The sequence below is a fragment of the Phacochoerus africanus genome, chromosome 10 (assembly GCF_016906955.1).
Source record: "Phacochoerus africanus isolate WHEZ1 chromosome 10, ROS_Pafr_v1, whole genome shotgun sequence".
Taxonomy (NCBI): Eukaryota; Metazoa; Chordata; class Mammalia; order Artiodactyla; family Suidae; genus Phacochoerus; species Phacochoerus africanus.
This window is the reverse complement of record NC_062553.1, coordinates 128,758,459-128,778,840: the sequence shown is the minus strand read 5'-3', so window position 1 is coordinate 128,778,840 and position 20,382 is coordinate 128,758,459. Positions and strand designations below refer to the sequence as shown.

Sequence of the window (20,382 nt, the reverse complement as noted above, 5' to 3'; positions counted from 1 at the left end):
CCCTTAGCTTCTTCAAGCCATCACCCTCTTCTGCCACAATTGTCATTGCAAATAGGAAACAACCAGTCAGCTGAGGATGACTTTAGAATGGCTGGGATCTCTCCTCTCCCTGGGTTACAGAAACCGATGTGGCCATGTGCTCAGAGTCTGCTGTCCCTGATCATCAAGAAGTCCCACTGCCCTTGCAGCGTCTCTCATCTTGATAAACTCTCTTTTCTTCTTCTTATGACTGAATTTGTTCCAGAATGATAGAACCGCAATTTCCTTGGTCCCCACTGTGCCGTAGAAAAACAGCATTAAAACAGTTTTACAAATGTATTAAAGCAAAAGTTAACATTTTCAGAGAGAGAGAGAGAGAGAGAGCACACCTGCCTTACTTTACTTTTTTTTTTTTTTTCAGGGCCACTTATGGAAGTTCCCAGGCTAGGCTAAGGGTCACATTGGAGCTACAGCTGCCAGTCTATATCACAGCCATAGCAGTGCCAGATCCAAGCTGCATCTGTGACCTACACCACTGCTCATGGCAATGCTGGTCCTTTAACCCACTGAGCAAGGCCAGGGATTGAACCCGCATCCTCATGCATACCAATCAGGTTCATTTCTGCTGTGCCACAACAGGAAATCCCTACAATTGCTTTTAAATCTCCACTCTATGAGCCTGAGTGGGGACCCAATTTCTCCTGCCCCAGCCTGCTACACTGTGCATAATGGCTGAGTCTTGTTTGATCTCTGTATGGGGCATATTTGGTCTTTTGATTGGTTTGGGGCAGGATACCTTTCTTGCATGGGGAACAAGTTATATTGAGGCAGGGTGGGGAACCAGTGACATCCCTTCCCTAGTGGGGAGTGAGCAGCCCAGGATGCTCAAGGTGGGGGAAGGGGCATTACAAAGAGACATGGCCAGAGACTTTGGGGTTTAATCTCCTTGAAAGGAACTTGACCCCTATGACAGAAGTGTAAATAAAAGAAATTTGGTTCAACTGTATAAAAGAAAGAAAATACCAAGGAAAAGGTTAGTTATCTTTTATTTAAAAAAAAAAACATGAAATAGCATAGTAAAGGATCATTTGTATGTGAAGGAATTACAGCTATGAAAAGCAGATTATCAGAAATTATTTCCTTTTATTTTACAGAAAAGTGAATCATGACCCAAAGAAGCTAGTTAACTTCTTTGAGATCCTATAGAAAATAGAATAAATGAAAGCATACCTGTTTGGGAAGCTTTATGCAAACCGATCTAGACATCTTTTTAAAATCTGTACATGCTCATGTATGTCCAAACACACCTGGTAAAATGCTAGTAGCCTTTAAATATAGGTCTTGATATTTAAAGATTCCCTTTAATATCTCCAAAGATCTTTCTCTCTCTCTCTCTCTCTCTCTCTCTCTCTCTCTCTCTCCTCTCTCTCTCTCACACACACACACACACACACACACACACACCACACACACACACACACGTCATGTGAAGGGAAGTTTAATGGGGAAATTTTGAGTCTCCTGACAAATATCCATTTAAATCTTGGTTCTGACACTTTTTGTGTCATGGTCAAGTTATTTACTTTTTCTAACCCTCATATTTTTTATCCATAAAACAGTGCATGCCTTTCTGGCTATTATGAGAATTTTTTAAAAAAATTTCTAACAATGATTTGGCAGAGTAGGCAGGATGATTTTCCTAAAATGTGTATTTAAGCATGTCACTCTCCAGTGATTCCTAAATTTCTTACCTGCATGAAAGTTATTATAAAATGACCTAGACTCCATATATCTAATCTCTTGTACCACTCTCACCTCACCTCTGTGCTCCAATCATGCTAGCCTTCTCTCTACCCTATTAAAATATCAACTTCACATCCATTTTAGATGATTTGCATATACTTTCTCCTCTCTTGAGGCTGTCTTTCCTTCTGATTTTCATATGGCTTCTTAGACTTAATTATTCAGTCCTATGAAACCTTTAGAAAGACCTCCCTGCCCTCCTCATGTAAAGTAGCTGCCTTTTACAACCAGTAAATATTATGTGTATCTTTTTTAAAACATATATTTCATTGGCTGAAATTATCTTGTTCTTTTGTTTATTGTTTAGATTAGGAAACTTTTCTCTTTTGTTCATTGTTCTTAATTTAGTACTGTTCTAGCAGTTGGTAAACCTTCAATAAATATTAATTTTTGCTACCAGAATTATGAGTCCATTATGGTAAATTAGGGGGAAAGATGTAGAAAATAATGAATAAATCTTTAACATAGACAGAATATATACAGCATTTCAGTGTATATTATCTTAATGAATTACCTGTTTAAATACAATTAAAAAATAAACATTGATTTAGAAAAAAAATCTACAAAGTAGACAAAAACAATCATGATTTTTTTTTGTATTTGGCTTAAATAATTTAAGACTAAGGTAGATTATGAGCTACATCATCTATGAAAGCACAATATTAGTGTAGTGAATTGTAGTTTGGGCAAGACAAGTTCTGGAATTTGGCCTCAGGTTCTAAGAGGTAATACATGTCATACTTGATAGGAGTATCTTTGTTTGGAGTCCAGAGTGGACCACACTGGAGGAGCTGGACACACCAGAAACTATCACAGTCAGGTGGGCCACATCAGAAAGACAACCATATGATTTAGGGTGAAAACTTTAGATCAGTAAGACAGTTTTGAGTCTGAGATATACCAAATAGGCAATCGGTCAATCAGTCAGTCACACCTATGTAATGAAGTCCCAGTGAAAACTCTGGAGAGAGAAACCTCAGCAAACTTCCCTTGTTGGCAATACTCTGCTTTACTGTCATGTATCAATGCTGGGAGAGTAATACATCACATGTGCAAGGGAAGCTTTGCATTTGGAGCCCTCCCAGATTCTATGCATCTCTTCCTTTGCCTGATTCTTGACCTATACTTTTTCCCTGTAATGAATCATGAATAATACAGTTTTCAGTGACTCCTGCAGTCCTTTCAGTGAATTATTGTATTTGAGAGTGTTTTTGTGAACACTCCAAACTTGCTGTTGGTGTCGGAAGTCAGCCAAATTTTGGTACTGTGCTGTTAAGACTTTGTAGTTTGGCAGTCTGGGTATATACCATTATGGGAAAGAAGCTCACGGTTGTCTTGTAGCTATTAACATTTTATATATAAATGGATTTATAGAGAATAGCAATTCTAATATTTCATGAAAGGGCACCTGAGAAGTTATGATTTGCTTCATTTCTCAGAGCTGGTTTGTTGTTGAATTAGAGTTAGAATTCATATTTATCAATTCCAGGCTCTTGGATTTCCCACTATGCTAGGTGATTTAACAAAAGATTGGCATGGTAAGTACGGATATATTTGATCCCTATTTTAGAAATAAAATTACGACAATTCTTAATTTATAAATCAATAAGACGTTCATCAATTTATTAGTATCCTATATACGAATATAAACCTAGAGTAAAACTTGAGACTTAATTATGTAGAACAAAGAATGCCTAAAATACCCATTTTTCACTAGAGTAGCTATCCTCTTCTGCTTGGCATTTATGATACATGTTCTAGTCACTGGTTGAACAAACTTACATGTTATCTTTTCTTTGGCAAATTCCAATTCACTGTATATTGGAAGAGGACATTGATGGGAGACATACAATTCTCAGAACCACATACTGATAATAGTTAAAAGTAAGCACTTTCAATGAGGCGAAAATGACAGCTTTAACAACAACAAAAACATACCACAGAAGTTCTAGGACAACTAAACTGATGTAGAGCTAGCAATCAAGAGTTCTTAAACATTCCCTCTGCATTACATATGAATTTTTCTGGATAATATATCTTCTCCAAAACATCTGATAGTTTAAAAATAATTGACATTCCAGAAATGATACTACTGTTCTTCATCAAAATAGTGTGGCAGTAATATACCTCATTTTCAGGTAATTGAGGATTTATGATAATATCATAGATAAGGTATTATTAGGTAAGTGAGATATTATTTTCCGTATCCTATAGTGATACAGCACTAGAGATTCTGAAAACATAAAAACCTCTGCTCGGATGTAGCACAGAGGCATATATTTTTCTTTAGCATTAAGTACCGTGAAGAGTCCATATTATTCCTTAGGAATTCCACAGGCTTTGGAAATGCCTGTGATATAATAAAGTATAAATATGTTGCTTTGTATTACTCTTGAGGTATTTGTGGCAAGGGGATAGATTCAGTGCAGTTAAAGAGATGCAAATTATATTTTGAGAAAATGATCAATAAATATTATTTGGCTTCAATAATAAATTTGTAGGAAGCAATTTTAGTTAGGTAGATATCGATTGTTGGGTTTTGAATGACATTCAAATTAGTATTTATGCTGTAGACTCATATCATTGTCATCTTTTCATGTGTTGGTCAATGCGGGAATGCATATGTATGTATAAAGATTGATTACTTTAATGACAGTAAACTCAGAATAGTGTGTAGAAAGAATTATAAGTGAAATTTAAAGAATTCTAATGTTTCTTGGCAAAAGTTGATAGGGACACTGATTTGAAGATAATGAAGTACACTTTATAACTGTGTAATGCTCGGTGCCCCAGTACACAAATAATGAAGGCTAGAAATAATGATCTCTCTCTAATGCATATTTTTTTAAATACTAGAATTCCAAATATTTAAAATGCGATAGCACCTTTTTCCACATTACCATGTCCGTCTTAAGTGATTACACACTATGTGATTGTGATATTTTATTAAATGAGTCTTGCTTTCATTCCAGTTAAGAGTATTTGATAATAATTATTTATGTTGCTTTACTGACAGTGACACAAACTGATGTAGTCATATGTAGAGTCAAGGAGACAGTGTCTGTAATCTTGGTTCTTCTTTGTCATGAAAATAGAATCCTATAAACATAATTTTTTTCTCCATACCTTAAATGATCACAAGAAAAATATGCATTTTTAAACTGACAGTAGTCATTCAATTCTAATTTTGAATTTTGGAGTTTTTTAATTATATATTTATACCCCCTAGTTTTCTATTTTTATTACCAAGTAATAAAAATTAATTTTAATTTATTCCCTTTCATAGATTAAAATGAAAATGTTCAGAGTTTTAAATTTTGTATGAATTCACATATTGGCTATGGCTACATGATCCTTGTAAATGTTAAGTTTTCCTAAACAGTGAAAATTTATAGCATGATTTTTAAGTTTTAATATTTTAATACTGTGATATTTGAATAACTTATAAAGTCAGTTACCTTTTATTAGTATAAAGTGTAGATTTAGCAGCTCTGGGCATAGCTTTAATAATCTCATTTTGCTAATTTTTAAAAATTTAAGAACAAAAAATACAGAGTAATCAAAACAAAATATTATTTGTACATATTTTTAATGCCAATATATTATTTTAATGAATTAGACAAAATTGTCATTCATATTTGCAAAATATATGTTTTTGGACTTATAGTGGGAAGCCTTATGAGTGAAGTATGATAGAATTAAGACAATTTTTGAAAATATTTATTAAAAATGTATTTTGATGTATGCAGATCCGTAAGGTTAAGTAGCACCTAGGAAAGAGCCATGTATGTGTGGAAATACTTTGTATCTACCATGTCGAAAGGTAAAGGTAACTCTATTATAGTGATTAAATATGCTTTATGTACTGAATCAGGAAACCAAAACCATAACTCCTCAAAGTGGTGATTACAAAGTATTGTCATTTTAATTTCTCTTTCCAAAAATTAGCAGTGAAATCATAATTAAAAATACATGCATGTATTGGTGTATTATTTTCTTTCTCTATTGCATATATAGACTGTACAGCTCAACTTCTATCAAACTGTATATACCCAGCCTATATGATGTCTGGTTTTGATGTTGTATATACCTTGTCCCTTTTACATATCTCATTTTTTACAATTCATATAACTTACGAATAATTATTTAAAGACACATACCAAGTTAGTTGGCTTTGTCTTTTTCCCAAGTAAAAAGGCCAGTGTAATTGATTATAAAACAAGTCTCAGAATGTATTTTAGACAGGGAGGTTTCACTGAGAGTCTTCCACAATAGCTACATTACATATTCTTGATATTAAAATGGTATTTTCTCTTCAGTCAATTTATGGAAACTCTATGATTAGACCAGTAAATAATGAAATGTATATATCCCAACAGCACCTCATCATAATGGAGAATGACTAGAAGAATGTAAACTAGAATGTCTATCCCTTTTTAATTTGAGTAATTCTCTCTTTACTTGTAGACTAAATCATGATCAGAGCAGTTCTGCTGTGTCATTGCATATTAAATAAACAAGTATCAAAGTCTAGGGCATGTTATTTCTTACCTTTTAAATATTTTAAGGCTACTCGGAAAGTCCTTCAACTAAAATACAGCAGAATGGAAATGCAATTAATAACATCTTTATAATACCGCTATTTTGTAATATTTTAATAATTTAACAATTTCCTTTGTCAGAGTTATTTCCTTTATAACCAACACTTGTGTAGTAACATGTCCCAGCTTCCTTTATTTTTTATAGGCTCACAAGTACTGTCTTTATTGCAGTAAAGGATAAGATTAAAGGATTATTTTAGAATGGGCCTTATGGAATAGTTACACACACATTAATGGAGTCATCAGAGCTTGTTTTTTCAACTCTGTAGCTTCAGAAATTCATTTTTATTCTTCCAGCCAATAGCAACCAGGCTTTGGAGAATTAATTCACAATTAACAAAACACAAGAGACTGATTTATAAATTATGGTACCTACTTTATTTATTTATAAAAGGGATTGGTATTTCTTTACTAGAATATAGTTAAGTTCTATGAACAATGAAAACATGTCTGTTAGGTTCATTGTTAAATCCCTAGAGTTTAGAAAATTGGTTTTTGAATTACTTCATTAATAGTTAATCAGTTTACTCTTAATGGCTTAAAGTCATTTGGAAGATTACAAGACTAATTAGTATTGCTGACAGTTTTCTAAATGCCTGTTTAGAGAATACTTGGTAACAGTTTTGCCTGATTTAATAGCCAATGTGTTATTATTAATTTACTAAAATTTTAGCCCTTTACAATTAAACAATCAAATCTTCTCATAATACCCACATAAGTCTCGCGGAAAATAAATTACAATGTATATCAAATTGAATTATTTTTTTGTTGTTGTTATTTTTTTTTTTTTTTTTTAGATTTTTAGGGCAGCACCAGTGACATATGCAAGTTCTCAGGCTAGGGGTCGAATCAGAGCTACAGCTGCTGGCCTATGACACAGCCACAGCAATGCCAGATCCAAGCTGTGTCTGCAACTGCAGCTCACGGCAACGCTGGATCGATGACCCACTGAGCAAGGCCAGGGACCGAACCTGCATCCTCACGGATACTAGTCATACTCATTTCTGCTGCGCAACGAAGGGAACTCCCAAATCAAACTGTCTAAACATTGGTTTAGATTTTATATAAGCGAATTCTCCTGAGTGTTTTCTTATAGTATCAAGCCTAATATATCAATTTATTTTAAATGGTTTAGCCACTTTTAAAGCAAAATTTATACATATTATAATGATTCCAAAGCAAATCAATATCCTTACCTTAAAACTGGTTACACATGTGCTCATACTAGGGATTTACATTTCTTTTTGCCTTTTGCCTTCTTACACTGATGTGAAACTTTTCATATTTCTCCGGGATTTCAGAAATATCCGCGTCTATTTTTTGCATATCTCTAGGATTTTTTTTTTTATTATACTAGACTTAAAAGAAAGTCTCTTAAATTTCCACATTCTGAGTTGTTGACCGGATTATTTTTTTATTATTTATTGGAATTCGCTGTACATTTGGTGATATTCCAGTTTCAAGATGCTGGCATCAGGTTGGACTTTCCTTTTTCTTTTTTTTTTTTTTAACCTTATTTTCTTTTTTTTTTAATTGTTATTTTCCCAATACAATTTTATATCTACTGTACAGCATGGTGACCCAGTTACACATACATGTATACATTTTTTTCTTACATTATCATGTGCCACCATAAGTGACTAGATATAGTTCCCAGTACTACACAGTAGGATCTCATTGCTAATCTGTTCCAAAGGCAGTAGTTTGCATCTGTTAACCCCAAGCTCCCAATCCACCCCACTCCCTCCCCCTCCCCCTTGGCAACCACAATTAAACTTTACTGTCTATGCCCTTATGCCTTTTTATTTATTTATTTTTAAGTTTAAGCCCAGCTTTCAATTTTGTGCAACATTGGTATTCCCTCACAACCAATGTTCAATTTTGTGCAACATTGGTGTTCCCTCACAAAATGATTTGCTTTTCAAGTGACAATTGCAATTGTTACATAAACAATTGTCCTATTATTATGATATATATATACCTGATACATTAACATTATTTAAAATTCATGGACTTACATTGTTCTATCTGTATTATGTAAAGCTGTCTAGGTTTTTATCTACCAGAATGCAAGAGACTATTTCTTCTTTCTTACCGGTTTTAGGTATTCCATTAATATCAAATGTCTAAAGCATGCAGTTGTGCCCTCTTAGATATGGGATATGATTATTAGTCTTAATTAAATGCTCAACTCCTTTTCCACTTCATTGTTGTGTATGACCACAAGTTCTAATCAATCCTTTCTATTCTCAGTACAGAACTACTTTTGATGCTGCTACTTAGAAGTCTTTCTTTGCACAGATCACAAACATACACACAAAACTATGCCTTCATATTATAAACATACATAAAATTTAAAAAAGAATCATACATTCAGCTATTTATTAAAAACAATAGAAGTTAAAGATATTCTACCTTGTTAGTGTTTTTTCTGTGTATACAGTTCATGCCTGTTTATATTTGGCACATTAACTTTTCTGTTTGAGTAATGCTTAGCCTTTGACAGACTCAAATTGTTTCATTTAGCTATAATGATTATTGGGTTTTTTCCAATGTTCATAGTGTCAGAGAATAGCCAGAGAGAAGCCATTTAGGTTGCTTTTCTTAGGCTTTCAAAGCTACTTCCAACTTTTTTAAGCAAAACTTGTTTTCTGGCAACAAAAGAATGTTCCAAAAATGGTCTGGGTTTTTTTTTTTTTCCCTTTTCCTTTCCTTCCTTTTATCTTTCCCCACAATTGAGAAGCCCTTGTTCTGTTTTGTTGGCGGAAATTGGATAACAACTATCTGGACTGCCTCTAAGTGCTGACCCAAGGCAAAAGTATTATTTCTGCCTATTGGACTTTCTTAAGGAGCAATTTGGAAAAAAATATTTCTTTTAGGTCTATGAGTCCATATTGATTTTTCTTCTATAAAATCATGTTGCTCTATCTATTCTCCTTTTCTTGTAAGATTTCAAAGACTCTCCTCTACACTAATAAGAAAGTTGTTTATAAGCAAGATGTCAAATCAAAGCAATTTAGAAAAAGTAAAGGACTCTTCATTAGACTCGTGGTAGATGGACTCCGGCTAGCAGTCCAAATGTCAAAGTTCACCTGTGAAATGAGAATAAAATAGGAAAAATGCAGTGATTTTTCCAGATTTAATTTGTGTACCTTGTAAGTGTAACTTTCTTATATTAAATGTTGGGATAGCAGTGTAAGAGTTTTTAAATATTTCCTGTATTTTTCAAAATGAAGATGGATATATTAACTGTCAAAATTCAAAAGAAGGTTGCACAATCCCACCTTCAAAAGATCATGTATGCCTCTGGACCTCAGGAACTACTGGGACAAGAAACCAGAAGACCTACTACTATGACAGTTTTCAGTTTCCAAATAGACTTAGACTGGTCTTAAGGATGCAATAAACTCCAAAGCCTCTGTGATGTTTATCTTGCAATATCTATCACCAAACAGAATTTTTTTTCTCACTTCTCTGAAAGAGCTATGATTAACAAGTTGGTTAAAATGCTCATCTTGGACAATCTATCAAGGACAGGAAGTTTGGCTCATCTTCTGTAGACGCATGGACAGATCGGATGGGATGGTTTCAGCTGAAAGGGAGAAATGAAATGCAGTGCAAACCATGGGTGCTAGCAATGAACAAGATGTTCTTAGTTGGCATAACAACAACAACAACAACAAAAGCAGCAGCAGCAGCAGCAGCAGAACATATACCAGACATTTATTTTCTTTCTTCCTTTGTTCCGGTCTTCATTGCTCTCTAAATATTGTTGGTTGTATAACTTTTGGGGGACTGCTATAACAAAATACCACTGACTTGGTAGCTTAACTAGCAAAAATGTATTTTCTTACAGTTTTGGAGGCTGGAAGTCCAAGATGAAAGTTTAGGCAAGTTTGGTTTCTCCTGAGCCTCTCTCCTTGGTTTGTAGAAGGCCGTGCTTTTCCTGTGTCCTTTTGTGGTTGTTCTTCTGTCTGTGTTGTCTGTCCTTATATCCTCTTCTTACAAGAACACCAGTCATGTTAGATTAGGGCCCACTCTTATGAGTTGATTTAATTGTAACTTCTGTAAGGGCACTGTCTTCAAAAATAACCACATTCCACAGTACTGGAGATTAAGACTTTATGAATTTTGGATGAAAACAGGTAAGACCATAATATTAGTTAATGAAATTGAAAATAAAGTATAATATTATTTATGATAATTTGAAGCTATATCAAATACTACACTTTCATCATGAAAAGAAAAATTACCAATATAATCTTGACTACCCAAATAAAATTCTCTTCTATGGATACTGAGTAATAAACCCTAGCAATAGTATCCCTTTTCTAAACTTTTAAATTTCCACAATCAACTTCAGGTATGTTTCTTTTGTTGCTTCAATATTCTGTTTTGCATTTTTGAGAATGTTGGCTTATCTTTTGTTGCCTATATTTATAGCATCTTTTGATGTTATATAAATAAACAACTTATGCTCAGTGGCTTATCTCTGCTGCAATATATCATAGAGCTTTCAAGAAATAGCTGATTTTATTTCTAATTTAAATTATTAGATACCTTGTAATTATACAAATATAATGAAATACAATGCAATCCTATATAATAATAGTCTCTTGTAACTTTCATTTATAGAAATAAGCATTTATGTTTGGGATATTTATCACATCTGAAACTACTGCTGTGCTCTATTAACAAATAATTTGTTTCTGAAGTTTAATAATGTTTATTTTTTAATGATTTTAATTTTTTCCATCATAGTTGGTTTACAGTGTCCTGTCAGTTTTCTACTTTACAGCAAAGTGACCCAGTCACACATACATACATACATTCTTTTTCCTCTCATTATCATCCATCATGCTCCGTCATAAGTGTCTAGATGTAGTTCCCAGTGTTATACAGCAGGATCCCATTGCTTATCCATTTCAAAGGCAAGAGTTTGCATTCTATTATCCCAGATTCCCAGTCCATCCTACTCCCTCCTGCTTCCCCTGGCAACCACAAGTCTGTTCTCCAAATCCATGTGTTTCTTTTCCATGGTACAAATGTATATTTGCACTGTATATTAGGTTCCAGATATCAGATATAAGTGATATCATATGGTATTTGTCTTTCTCTTTAATAATGTTTAATTCTGCTTTTTTTTTTTTTTAGCGGTGAGGGCAGTTTGTATAAAAGTTACAGTATCCTTATTTTAATCCCAAGGACTAAAGTGTTCAGTGTCTGTTTGACAACACTATTCAGCTTTCTCTTACGAAGATTTACTTCTTTAAATGCAAATTATGGTAAAATCCAAAGCAATAGAAAAAGTAATTTGAAATGTTGTGGCATCACTTAGCATTTAGGTTGTTTTTATTTTCTCCTTTTGCTTTTTAGGACCACACTTGTGGCATATGGAAATTCCCAGGCTAGGGGTCAAATTGGAGCTATAGCTGCAGGTCTACAGCACAGCCACAGTCCCAGCCACAGCCACAGAGGATCCCAGCTGCATTGGGTTCCTAACCCACTGAACCACAAAGGGAACTCCCTAGGTTGTTTTTCTTGATATCCCTTTTAAAGAAAATTTTGTTATTTCAATTTAGTCTCAATAAATTCTTACTTCTCTTAACATATTCACTATCATCATCCTATATACAAATACGCAAATAAAAATTTTATTTCTTTCTCAAGAATTTCTACCTCTGCACATCACTGTTTTCCTTCAAGATTTCTCAATATACCTTTCTGGTTCATTATGCTATTTTCCCTCTTGAAAAAAGAGAAGGAAAGAAAATAAAAGAAAAATTAACATAACCTATGATATTTGTGACATTATGAAAACCAATAATTAATTTTTAACAATTGATACTTACTTCTACTGTTCATCCCTCCCAGTCTAAAGCAAATGATTGGGAAACAGTAACTGGATTCCCCCTTCCAAGCATAATTTTTTTTTTTTTTGTCTTTTCTAGGGCCACTCCCACGGCATATGGAGGTTCCCAGGCTAGGGGTAGAATTTGAGCTGTAGCCACCGGCCTCCGCCAGAGCCACAGCAACGCGGGATCCGAGCTGCGTCTGTGACACTTACACCACAGCTCACGGCAACGCCGGATCCTTAACCCAGTGAGCAAGGCCAGGGATCGAACCCACAACCTCATGGTTCCTCGCCGGATTCGTTAACCACTGCGCCACGACGGGAACTCCCCACGCATAATTTAAATTAACATCACAGGGTTGGCATTCTATACAAAAATTGTTTGAGAAACAAATATGTCAGAAGACTATTACACAAATTGGAAAGATAGATATTAGAAAAAGTTTCTGAAGTTTTAGTTCACAGAATTCTGTATATGTGGAAAACCTCCTTGTGCATTTTTAATGAGTTACAGTTTTTTATAATAAGTATTGAAATATGTATTAGACTGATAGTTTTAAACCTTATAATCAGATCATCTTGGGGGTTCACTTAAAGCATTTTCTTTCTTATTTCCATTCTTTTTCTCTTGGTGACGTCTACGTATAGATGCTTCTTCAGTTGCTCAGTGTTTTGGTTTCTAACTATTGACTTTGCTTTTTCTTCAGGATGTCTTGAATAATTTGGGATCTTGTGAACTGGATGAAGATGACCTGATGCTTGATTTAGAATTTTTAGAGGAACAGAGCCTTCGTCCTTCAGGTAAGTGTTATATAGATGCACAGTATCATACCACTCTGGTCCTAGTCATTCAGCTTTCATTGAGAAGCTAAGTGCTGTTTAGATTGCATTCAGTCTTTTCATTCCCCAGTTTATATATTCTATGTGCAAGGCACATGCTAAGTACCCTAGACACATGCTTCTGGTGACCTTAAAATCTGTTATAGAAATATAAATTTGGTTGGAAAGCAATTATAGAATATGAAAAACAACTATAAAACAACAGTTTTTTCAAAGAGAGAACTCCTGTTTAAATCCTTCATGAAAAAGTAAGTATTTTATTTTTAGGGGGGAGGGAAGAAAACAACAATTACAGTTCCATTTTTCATTTATATTATATGACTAAATGAAATTTTTGTGGATCTATATTTACTCTTTCAAATCTTAGTCGCCTCAATAATAACTGCAGAGGTTACTGTTGATGCAATAAGGTTGACTTCAAAATTAGTGCTTATTAATAACAACCTTACATATGTTGAATATACAATTATATGCTAAAAATAATTAAAATAAATAATGGTGGCATATATATGTGCTATGGTATGATTGTAAAGATGCACCATCAATGGAGAACTTTGCAGTGATGGAGTAGACTGGCCATACCTAAAGTCAGTGATCTCTTAATGTCGCTACAATGGTAACAATGCAATGACTACAGAAGTACACGGCAACACCACTCCTGCCCACAAGAACATTAAGTCTCTCTATTACACCATGATTTTATAGGAAATTTTGGGATGAGAAGAGTCAGAATATCAAATGGCATGATGAGATTGCAGGCAATCAAATGTGGAATGTGGAGAACTCTACACGATAAGCGGTCTGGTTTCTTCAGAAAATTAATGGCATGATAAAAAGGGGAGGCATCTTGCAGGTTAAAAATGTAAAGTGACATGTCTGTTGGCAAAATACAGAAACACTATAAAATATATTTGTGAATTTATCAGAAGTTCGAGTGGTAACAAAATTATCATACTATTATTTTTATTTTTATTTTGAGGGCCGTTAAATATTTTTCTTTGGTTTTCTCTTTTAATCTTTTAAGGAAAACTCTTTACAGAGAGATGCATTTGGTTGAAGTAATATGGTATTTGAGATTTGATTTACCAACAGAACGAAGAAAGGAATAGATGAAACAAAAGTGGCAAATTATTGAAAATTATCAAAACTGGGCAGTAGGGGAAAAGTTTCATTGGTTAATTATATGTTTTCTCTATTTTGTGTATGATTAAAGATTTTCACAATCAAAAATAAAACCATGTAATAAATAAACAGAATTACAGAAAACACAGCAATCTTAGTTATGTTTAGTAACCAACCATTAAAAAGAAAAAGGATGACTTAAAAATATGAAGAGTTAGCTCAGTTTATTTTCTTGTAAACAAAAATGAACATTTGTAAGCTTTAACTTATCTCTTATAAAACGAGTGCTAGGTACTTCATTAGATTATTATAAAAATGATATAACACGTATGATGAATCTTTTCTGGTTGGCCCAGTGTGGGTCACATGGCCACTGGTGGCAAGGAGGGGGACAGTCAGATGGTCAGACACATTGCTGGGGCTGTTAGGGGCCCTTCTCAAGAAGGGGTGCTGTTGTACTTCCCATTGTGGCTCAGGGTGTTAAGGACCTGAGGACACTGGCTCTGTGAGGATGCATGTTGGATTCCTGTTCTCATTCCATGGGTCGAGGATCTGGTATTCACAAGCTGCTGGGTAGGTCACAGATACAGGTCGCAGATGCAGTTGGGATCCAGCGTTGCCTTGGCTGTGGTGTAAGCCTGCAGGTGTAGCTCTGATTCAGCCTCTGGCTTGGGAATTTCCATATGTTGCAGATGTGGCCATAAAAAGAAAAAAAAAAAAAAAGAAAGAGGGGCTGCTGCTTGCTTCAGGACAGTGCAGGGTACTAGCATTCAGTGAGATGGGCATCGCACCATAGCAGCTAAACTATTCTGTCTACCTGCAAATACCTACACCCTCTGTGGGGACAGGGCAGAGCCCAGGAAAGGGAGAAGGGTATAGGAGACTCCCTGAGTGCTGGGGTTTCCCTCAAGATACAGATAACTTACTTAAAGCCAGAATCAGAGTAGCTTATGCATCAACTGAGTTAACCAAATTGTTCATAAGATAAATAAACTTTGCATAGCTGAAGTACAGTTCTAATAAATGAGATATTCCTTAAAGTGACTTGTATTTGTTTAATGTTACTTAATAAAATGTCTTTTGAGAACCTGTTTCATTATGGATGCCACATTATGGGCTTTGAAATAAGCCACAGATATCTGTTTATGTACATTAGCTCAGAAATAAGAATTTCTGGTTGAATTGGTTTTACACAATTTATTTTCTTTTTTAAGAAACATAATTAAAGGTCTCAGACTATAAGAAGCTTATTATTGATAACTGATATTGATAAAAAGCTCATTAAGGCTAAACAATCTAAAGTGATGATTTAATTTAAGTGATTTTCAAAAGTTGGAAAACTAAAATAATGCAGCCATTAAATTCTACTACTTGACGTTACTGAAAATCATTAGAGGGTTTAGAAAACCTTTGTTAGAATAAAACATTCATTTTTGGTTATAAAGTCTTAAAGAAGCAAAATTTATAGCAGTTTATAATGAAGCTTACTGTAATGGCCACAATGAAATTTGTGAAAGACTAGAAAAGTACTTTTGTTTTTAAAACATTAAGTCAAGTATTTCTAAGTTGTCATGTTTGGCATGCATAAATTTAATTCAGTTTAACATAAAATTAATGATGTTTAGATTTGAAAAGGCTGGAGCAATCATCCTGTGTTGTTGAAAGTATAGAAGTTCTGCTGTCCTTTTTAACAATAGTAATTTGTACGTGGTAGGTTCTCAGTTGGTATTTATTAACATTATCTAATTTAAAACATAGGCAGAGGTATTTTGACATGTGTATAATGAATAAAAGTGGATTTAAAATATAAAACCAAAAATTAGTGAAGTTCAATCATTTTCTTTATCTTTAGAGAAAATCAAACACCTTTAATTAAAAGATTTGACTGGACCAAGTTTGAAAATATATAATTTAAAGATTCTTCTGCATTTTTTCAAAATATGTCTTAGACACTTCATATTGTGCACTTTTACATGCAAAGAGGCATTCCGATGGCCAGTAGAATGCATAATAAATGTACATGTTAACATTCACATAATATTAATTATTGTTGGTAGATATATTACTTGTAATACAAGCATACATGAGTTAAAGTATATCAACCAGCCATGTGAAATAACAGAATAGCACAAACAAAAGATAAAATGCTAATTTGAATTATGGGTTCAAAATTTATTTCATACAAATGCTCATATACTTGTATATTTGAATATGTGTCTGTGTATTTCATTGTGTTGTTGCATTGTGACTTGTGCTTATGCTCATGACTTGTGCATGATAAAGATGACTATTATTATAGTCATAATAATTTTTGGATATCTTTTATTTATTTAATTAATTAATTAATTTATTTTTTGGTCTTTTTGCCTTTTCTAGGGCCACTCCTACGGCATATGGAGGTTCCCAGGCGAGGGGTCTAATCGGAGCTGTAATTGCTGGCCTATGCCACAGCCACAGCAACACCAGATCCGAGCCGTGTCTGCGACCTATACCACAGCTCACACAATGCCAGATCCTTAACCCACTGAGCAAGGCCAGGGATGGAACCTGCAATCTCATGGTTCCTAGTCAGATTCATTAACCACTGCGCCACAACGGGAATTCCCCTGGACATCTTTTAATATGCTTTTTATTTCATTCTTGCCATCTGTATATTTCATCTCTAATAATGAATTACAAGTTTTCAGTTAGGTTTCCAAAAGTTTGTTTTTGACTAGTGCAGTGAACAATTTGAGTAAATTTACATGAATTATTTGAATATATAAATATAACTATGAAGTCCTAAATTAACATACTTTCTAAAGACACACTTAGTATGGATACATAACAGTAGAAATAAAATATCTCTTTTAAAGTGTAGTAAGTGGATATTATCCTTTTCTTTTTAATGAAAGCACAAAAGAACAATTTCAATGAAAGAAAGGTGTGTGCAATCAAAATGAGTTCCTTAAAGGAGACTTGCCTTAAGGAGAAAAAATAAAGGCAACTGTTCTGAATAATCTACTCAGATCTTGGCATTATCTAATATTATATTTTTAAATTCTAATATAAAAGCTAAGGTTTTTAGATTAAAAAGTCATGGATAAGCCTTCTAGGTGTCTTTTATTATGTTTTCTTGAATTAATGTTTAAATTATTTTCTGGAAAATGTATTTTATGTTCAATTAATATGCATCACGTTTAAATACAAGATTAAATTTGTTTAATACCAGGCATCCCATTTCCCCTGTGGTAAAATATTCTATTTATCTTTTCTCTAATAAATCATTTATAGTGCACCTATGACCAGTTATTTTCTTACTTTAAAAATGAAATGCTATCATTTATACATTGATACATTAAATAATATATTAGTGACCCTTCCCACTTTTTGTATATCTCTTCATTCTTTTCATGTTGATATGGCAGTGTTTTGCCACAAATTATGTCATGAAAGATGTTAGCAGTGATGTTGCTTAGATATACCTCAACAGTCTTTTGAAAAATAAAAGTACTAACAAAATTTACTAGCCTTTAGTATCTCTAAGACTCAAAAGAAGTGACCTTAAAATTTTCTTTGCATTGAAGTACATATTATGAACCATATCATCTGTCTAGGAAAAATATCAGAAATATATTTTCACTAAATTTTTCTTTATATATATTTTACTTAATTTTTCTTTTGTTTAGGATTTTTTCTATTAATTTAAGTATTTTGCACAGTAATTATTCAAGACAAGTAAGGTGACAATAAAAGAAGGATATGAAAAATAAGATGAAGCCACAAGTAATGTTGGCTCACAAAATGTATACTACTATTACCAGAGTGAGCAAAAAATGTTACTTGGAGGTACTACTATCATAAGTGTAGAAACAGAACCAATTACATTATTAAAAAATATACCATCAATAATTCAGTGCCTTTTTTAAGATAAAGAAATTCTTGTTACGAAAACTGGAAGATATTTTGCTCACATGTCTTTATAAAGTGTAAATTATTTGATATCAAGAATAGTTTCTTCAGGAAGTCCTTTTGGTATTACGTGTTGGTATCATGCTACCAGGTCTGTAAGAAATTCTAAATGGTGACACATCAGTACAGCAAAAGCCAGGAGCTTTATGATAATTTTGCTTAACTGAAAAACAAAATTGATTTCCTTGACAATAGTTCATATTCCTCAGAAATTTCTAATGTTGAAAATAATTGATGTAAATGTTGTAACACATTTTCCTCAGACATGAGTTAGTTAATGTAAAGCCTAGTAGAATATCCAGTATTAAGCAGCATTACTTCCAGCTGAGTCCTCCAAAATGAACTGTTTGCAAAATGTAACCATAAGTTTGCATCAAGTAGATATAATCAACACGTCAGTTAATATCAAACAGTGCATACTGTTCAATAAAAAATAAAATAATTTGAGATTGGGTTTTGGAACATTTAATCTGAAGCTATCCTTTTGCACAGTGAACTAGAACAAGGTCACATTGTCTATTGAGGCTGCTTCTAGTATTATCTTCCTAGGGGCGGAGGCTGATGGGAAACACGCACCTAGGTGATTTGACAGTGAAGCATCATAATTAAGGAAATGAGTTAAAGTTAAAAGGAAAGAAAGCTACAACAGATTTTGGCGTTACCTATTTGGAACATATTAATTAAAGTACCATTTCTCCAATTCTTTCTTTTGGTAATACCAGGAATGGGTCGTATATAACTTTTAGCAATTAGTAGCGATCTAATTTGATGGGAGGGAAAACTGAATGCCTGTAATAAATAAGCAACACTCTTAGTCTAAGCTGTCTCAGGTTATCCTCACAATAACTCTCTGCAAGGAAACTGCGTTTTAAAGATCCATTCAATTTAAAGAAACCGCAAATTAACATCAAAAGAGAGCAAGCACTTGAGAGAGAGACACGTTCAACACAGAAATGCAGTTTTGCCTCAGTAGCCTTGGGTAAGCAATCATATCTTTCTGAGCCCTTTTCCTCCATTTGTCAATTGACAATAAAAATCTCAAACTCAAAGTATCTTCCTACCCAAATGGGTGATGTATTTAATGTAAAGTGACTTTTATAGTTGCCTGGAATAAAATAGGCACCCAGTACAATCTGCTTGCATCTCTTGAAATCTTAAATTCCTTGAAAAAGAATTTGTCTTATCAGTGGTTATTTTTCATGGTTTTTAATTTCTGAACATGACATTATTATATATATATATATATATATATATATATATATATATATACACACACATATATATACACATATGTATGTATTTTAAAATATGCTTTCTGATTTGAATTTTTATTATTTTCTCTATAACATTTTAAATGGTGCTTTATAAGTACTATTTATTCAAATATTAAGTCATTTTGCTTTTAACAGGTGGTACATTTCTTTGTGTTAAAACCAATGCATTTAATGCATGAAAACATTTTTTCAGATATCAGTTATATGTCCAAAATATGATAACATATTAAAATAGCAATTTCTCAAGAAAGAATACATTTCTGTTTTAAGTACTTTAAAACTTATAAACCAAAATCATTAATGTTCAGGGAGAAAACCAAATGGTTCCTTTGTGTTAAATTTGGTGTTTATAATTGGCAGTTGAGTTACTCAGTTGAAAATATGTTTTACTTATTTAGCAATATTTGATAAAAATAATGTAATGGACATTTGGATGATTGGATAAAGAAATTTTGTCTTTTTTATTTATTTTGGACATTATATCTGAACATACCTAGGGCCAGTATCTCTTGGTATATGTCCAAATGCAAATAGGGACTTAATGGCCCAGTGATATCAATTAGGAATTAATTAGGTAGTTGTTACATTATTTTGAGTTTGATGAACAAGCAACATGAAATTCTGCAGTGAGTTAGGAACTCCTCCTGTGCCTATTAATTAAGAAGGTAATTTTTGTTATTAATTTTTAATGGATAATAGCACAGCAGAGTTAAGATGAAACCGTAGTGGCTTTGCTAATCTGAATGGTAATGTACAAATTGCAGGAACATCCACACAGGGAGAATTATAAAAATCAACTATAAGTTTTAACAGGCTTTGGTATGGCTAGATCAAAAAAAAAAGTGTGTGTAAATTATCTTCAATTTGATTGTATAAAGCTAAGGAACATGACACTTAATTTTGGGAGTATGACATAGTGGCTAAAAATATGGAATCTGGAGTTAGACAAATCTCAGCC

General features: G+C 33.3%; 1 protein-coding gene across 2 annotated transcripts in view; it reads left to right on the top strand.

Annotated features, from left to right (window-relative positions):
- CCSER1 (coiled-coil serine rich protein 1) overlaps window positions 1-20,382 on the top strand; it is an 823,961-nt gene that overhangs the window by 219,435 nt on the left and 584,144 nt on the right. For both annotated transcript variants that reach the window (XM_047798060.1, XM_047798062.1), the window contains exon 4: window positions 12,945-13,038. In XM_047798060.1, the coding sequence (XP_047654016.1) occupies window positions 12,945-13,038 (94 nt within the window). The remainder of the gene's footprint in view (window positions 1-12,944; window positions 13,039-20,382) is intronic.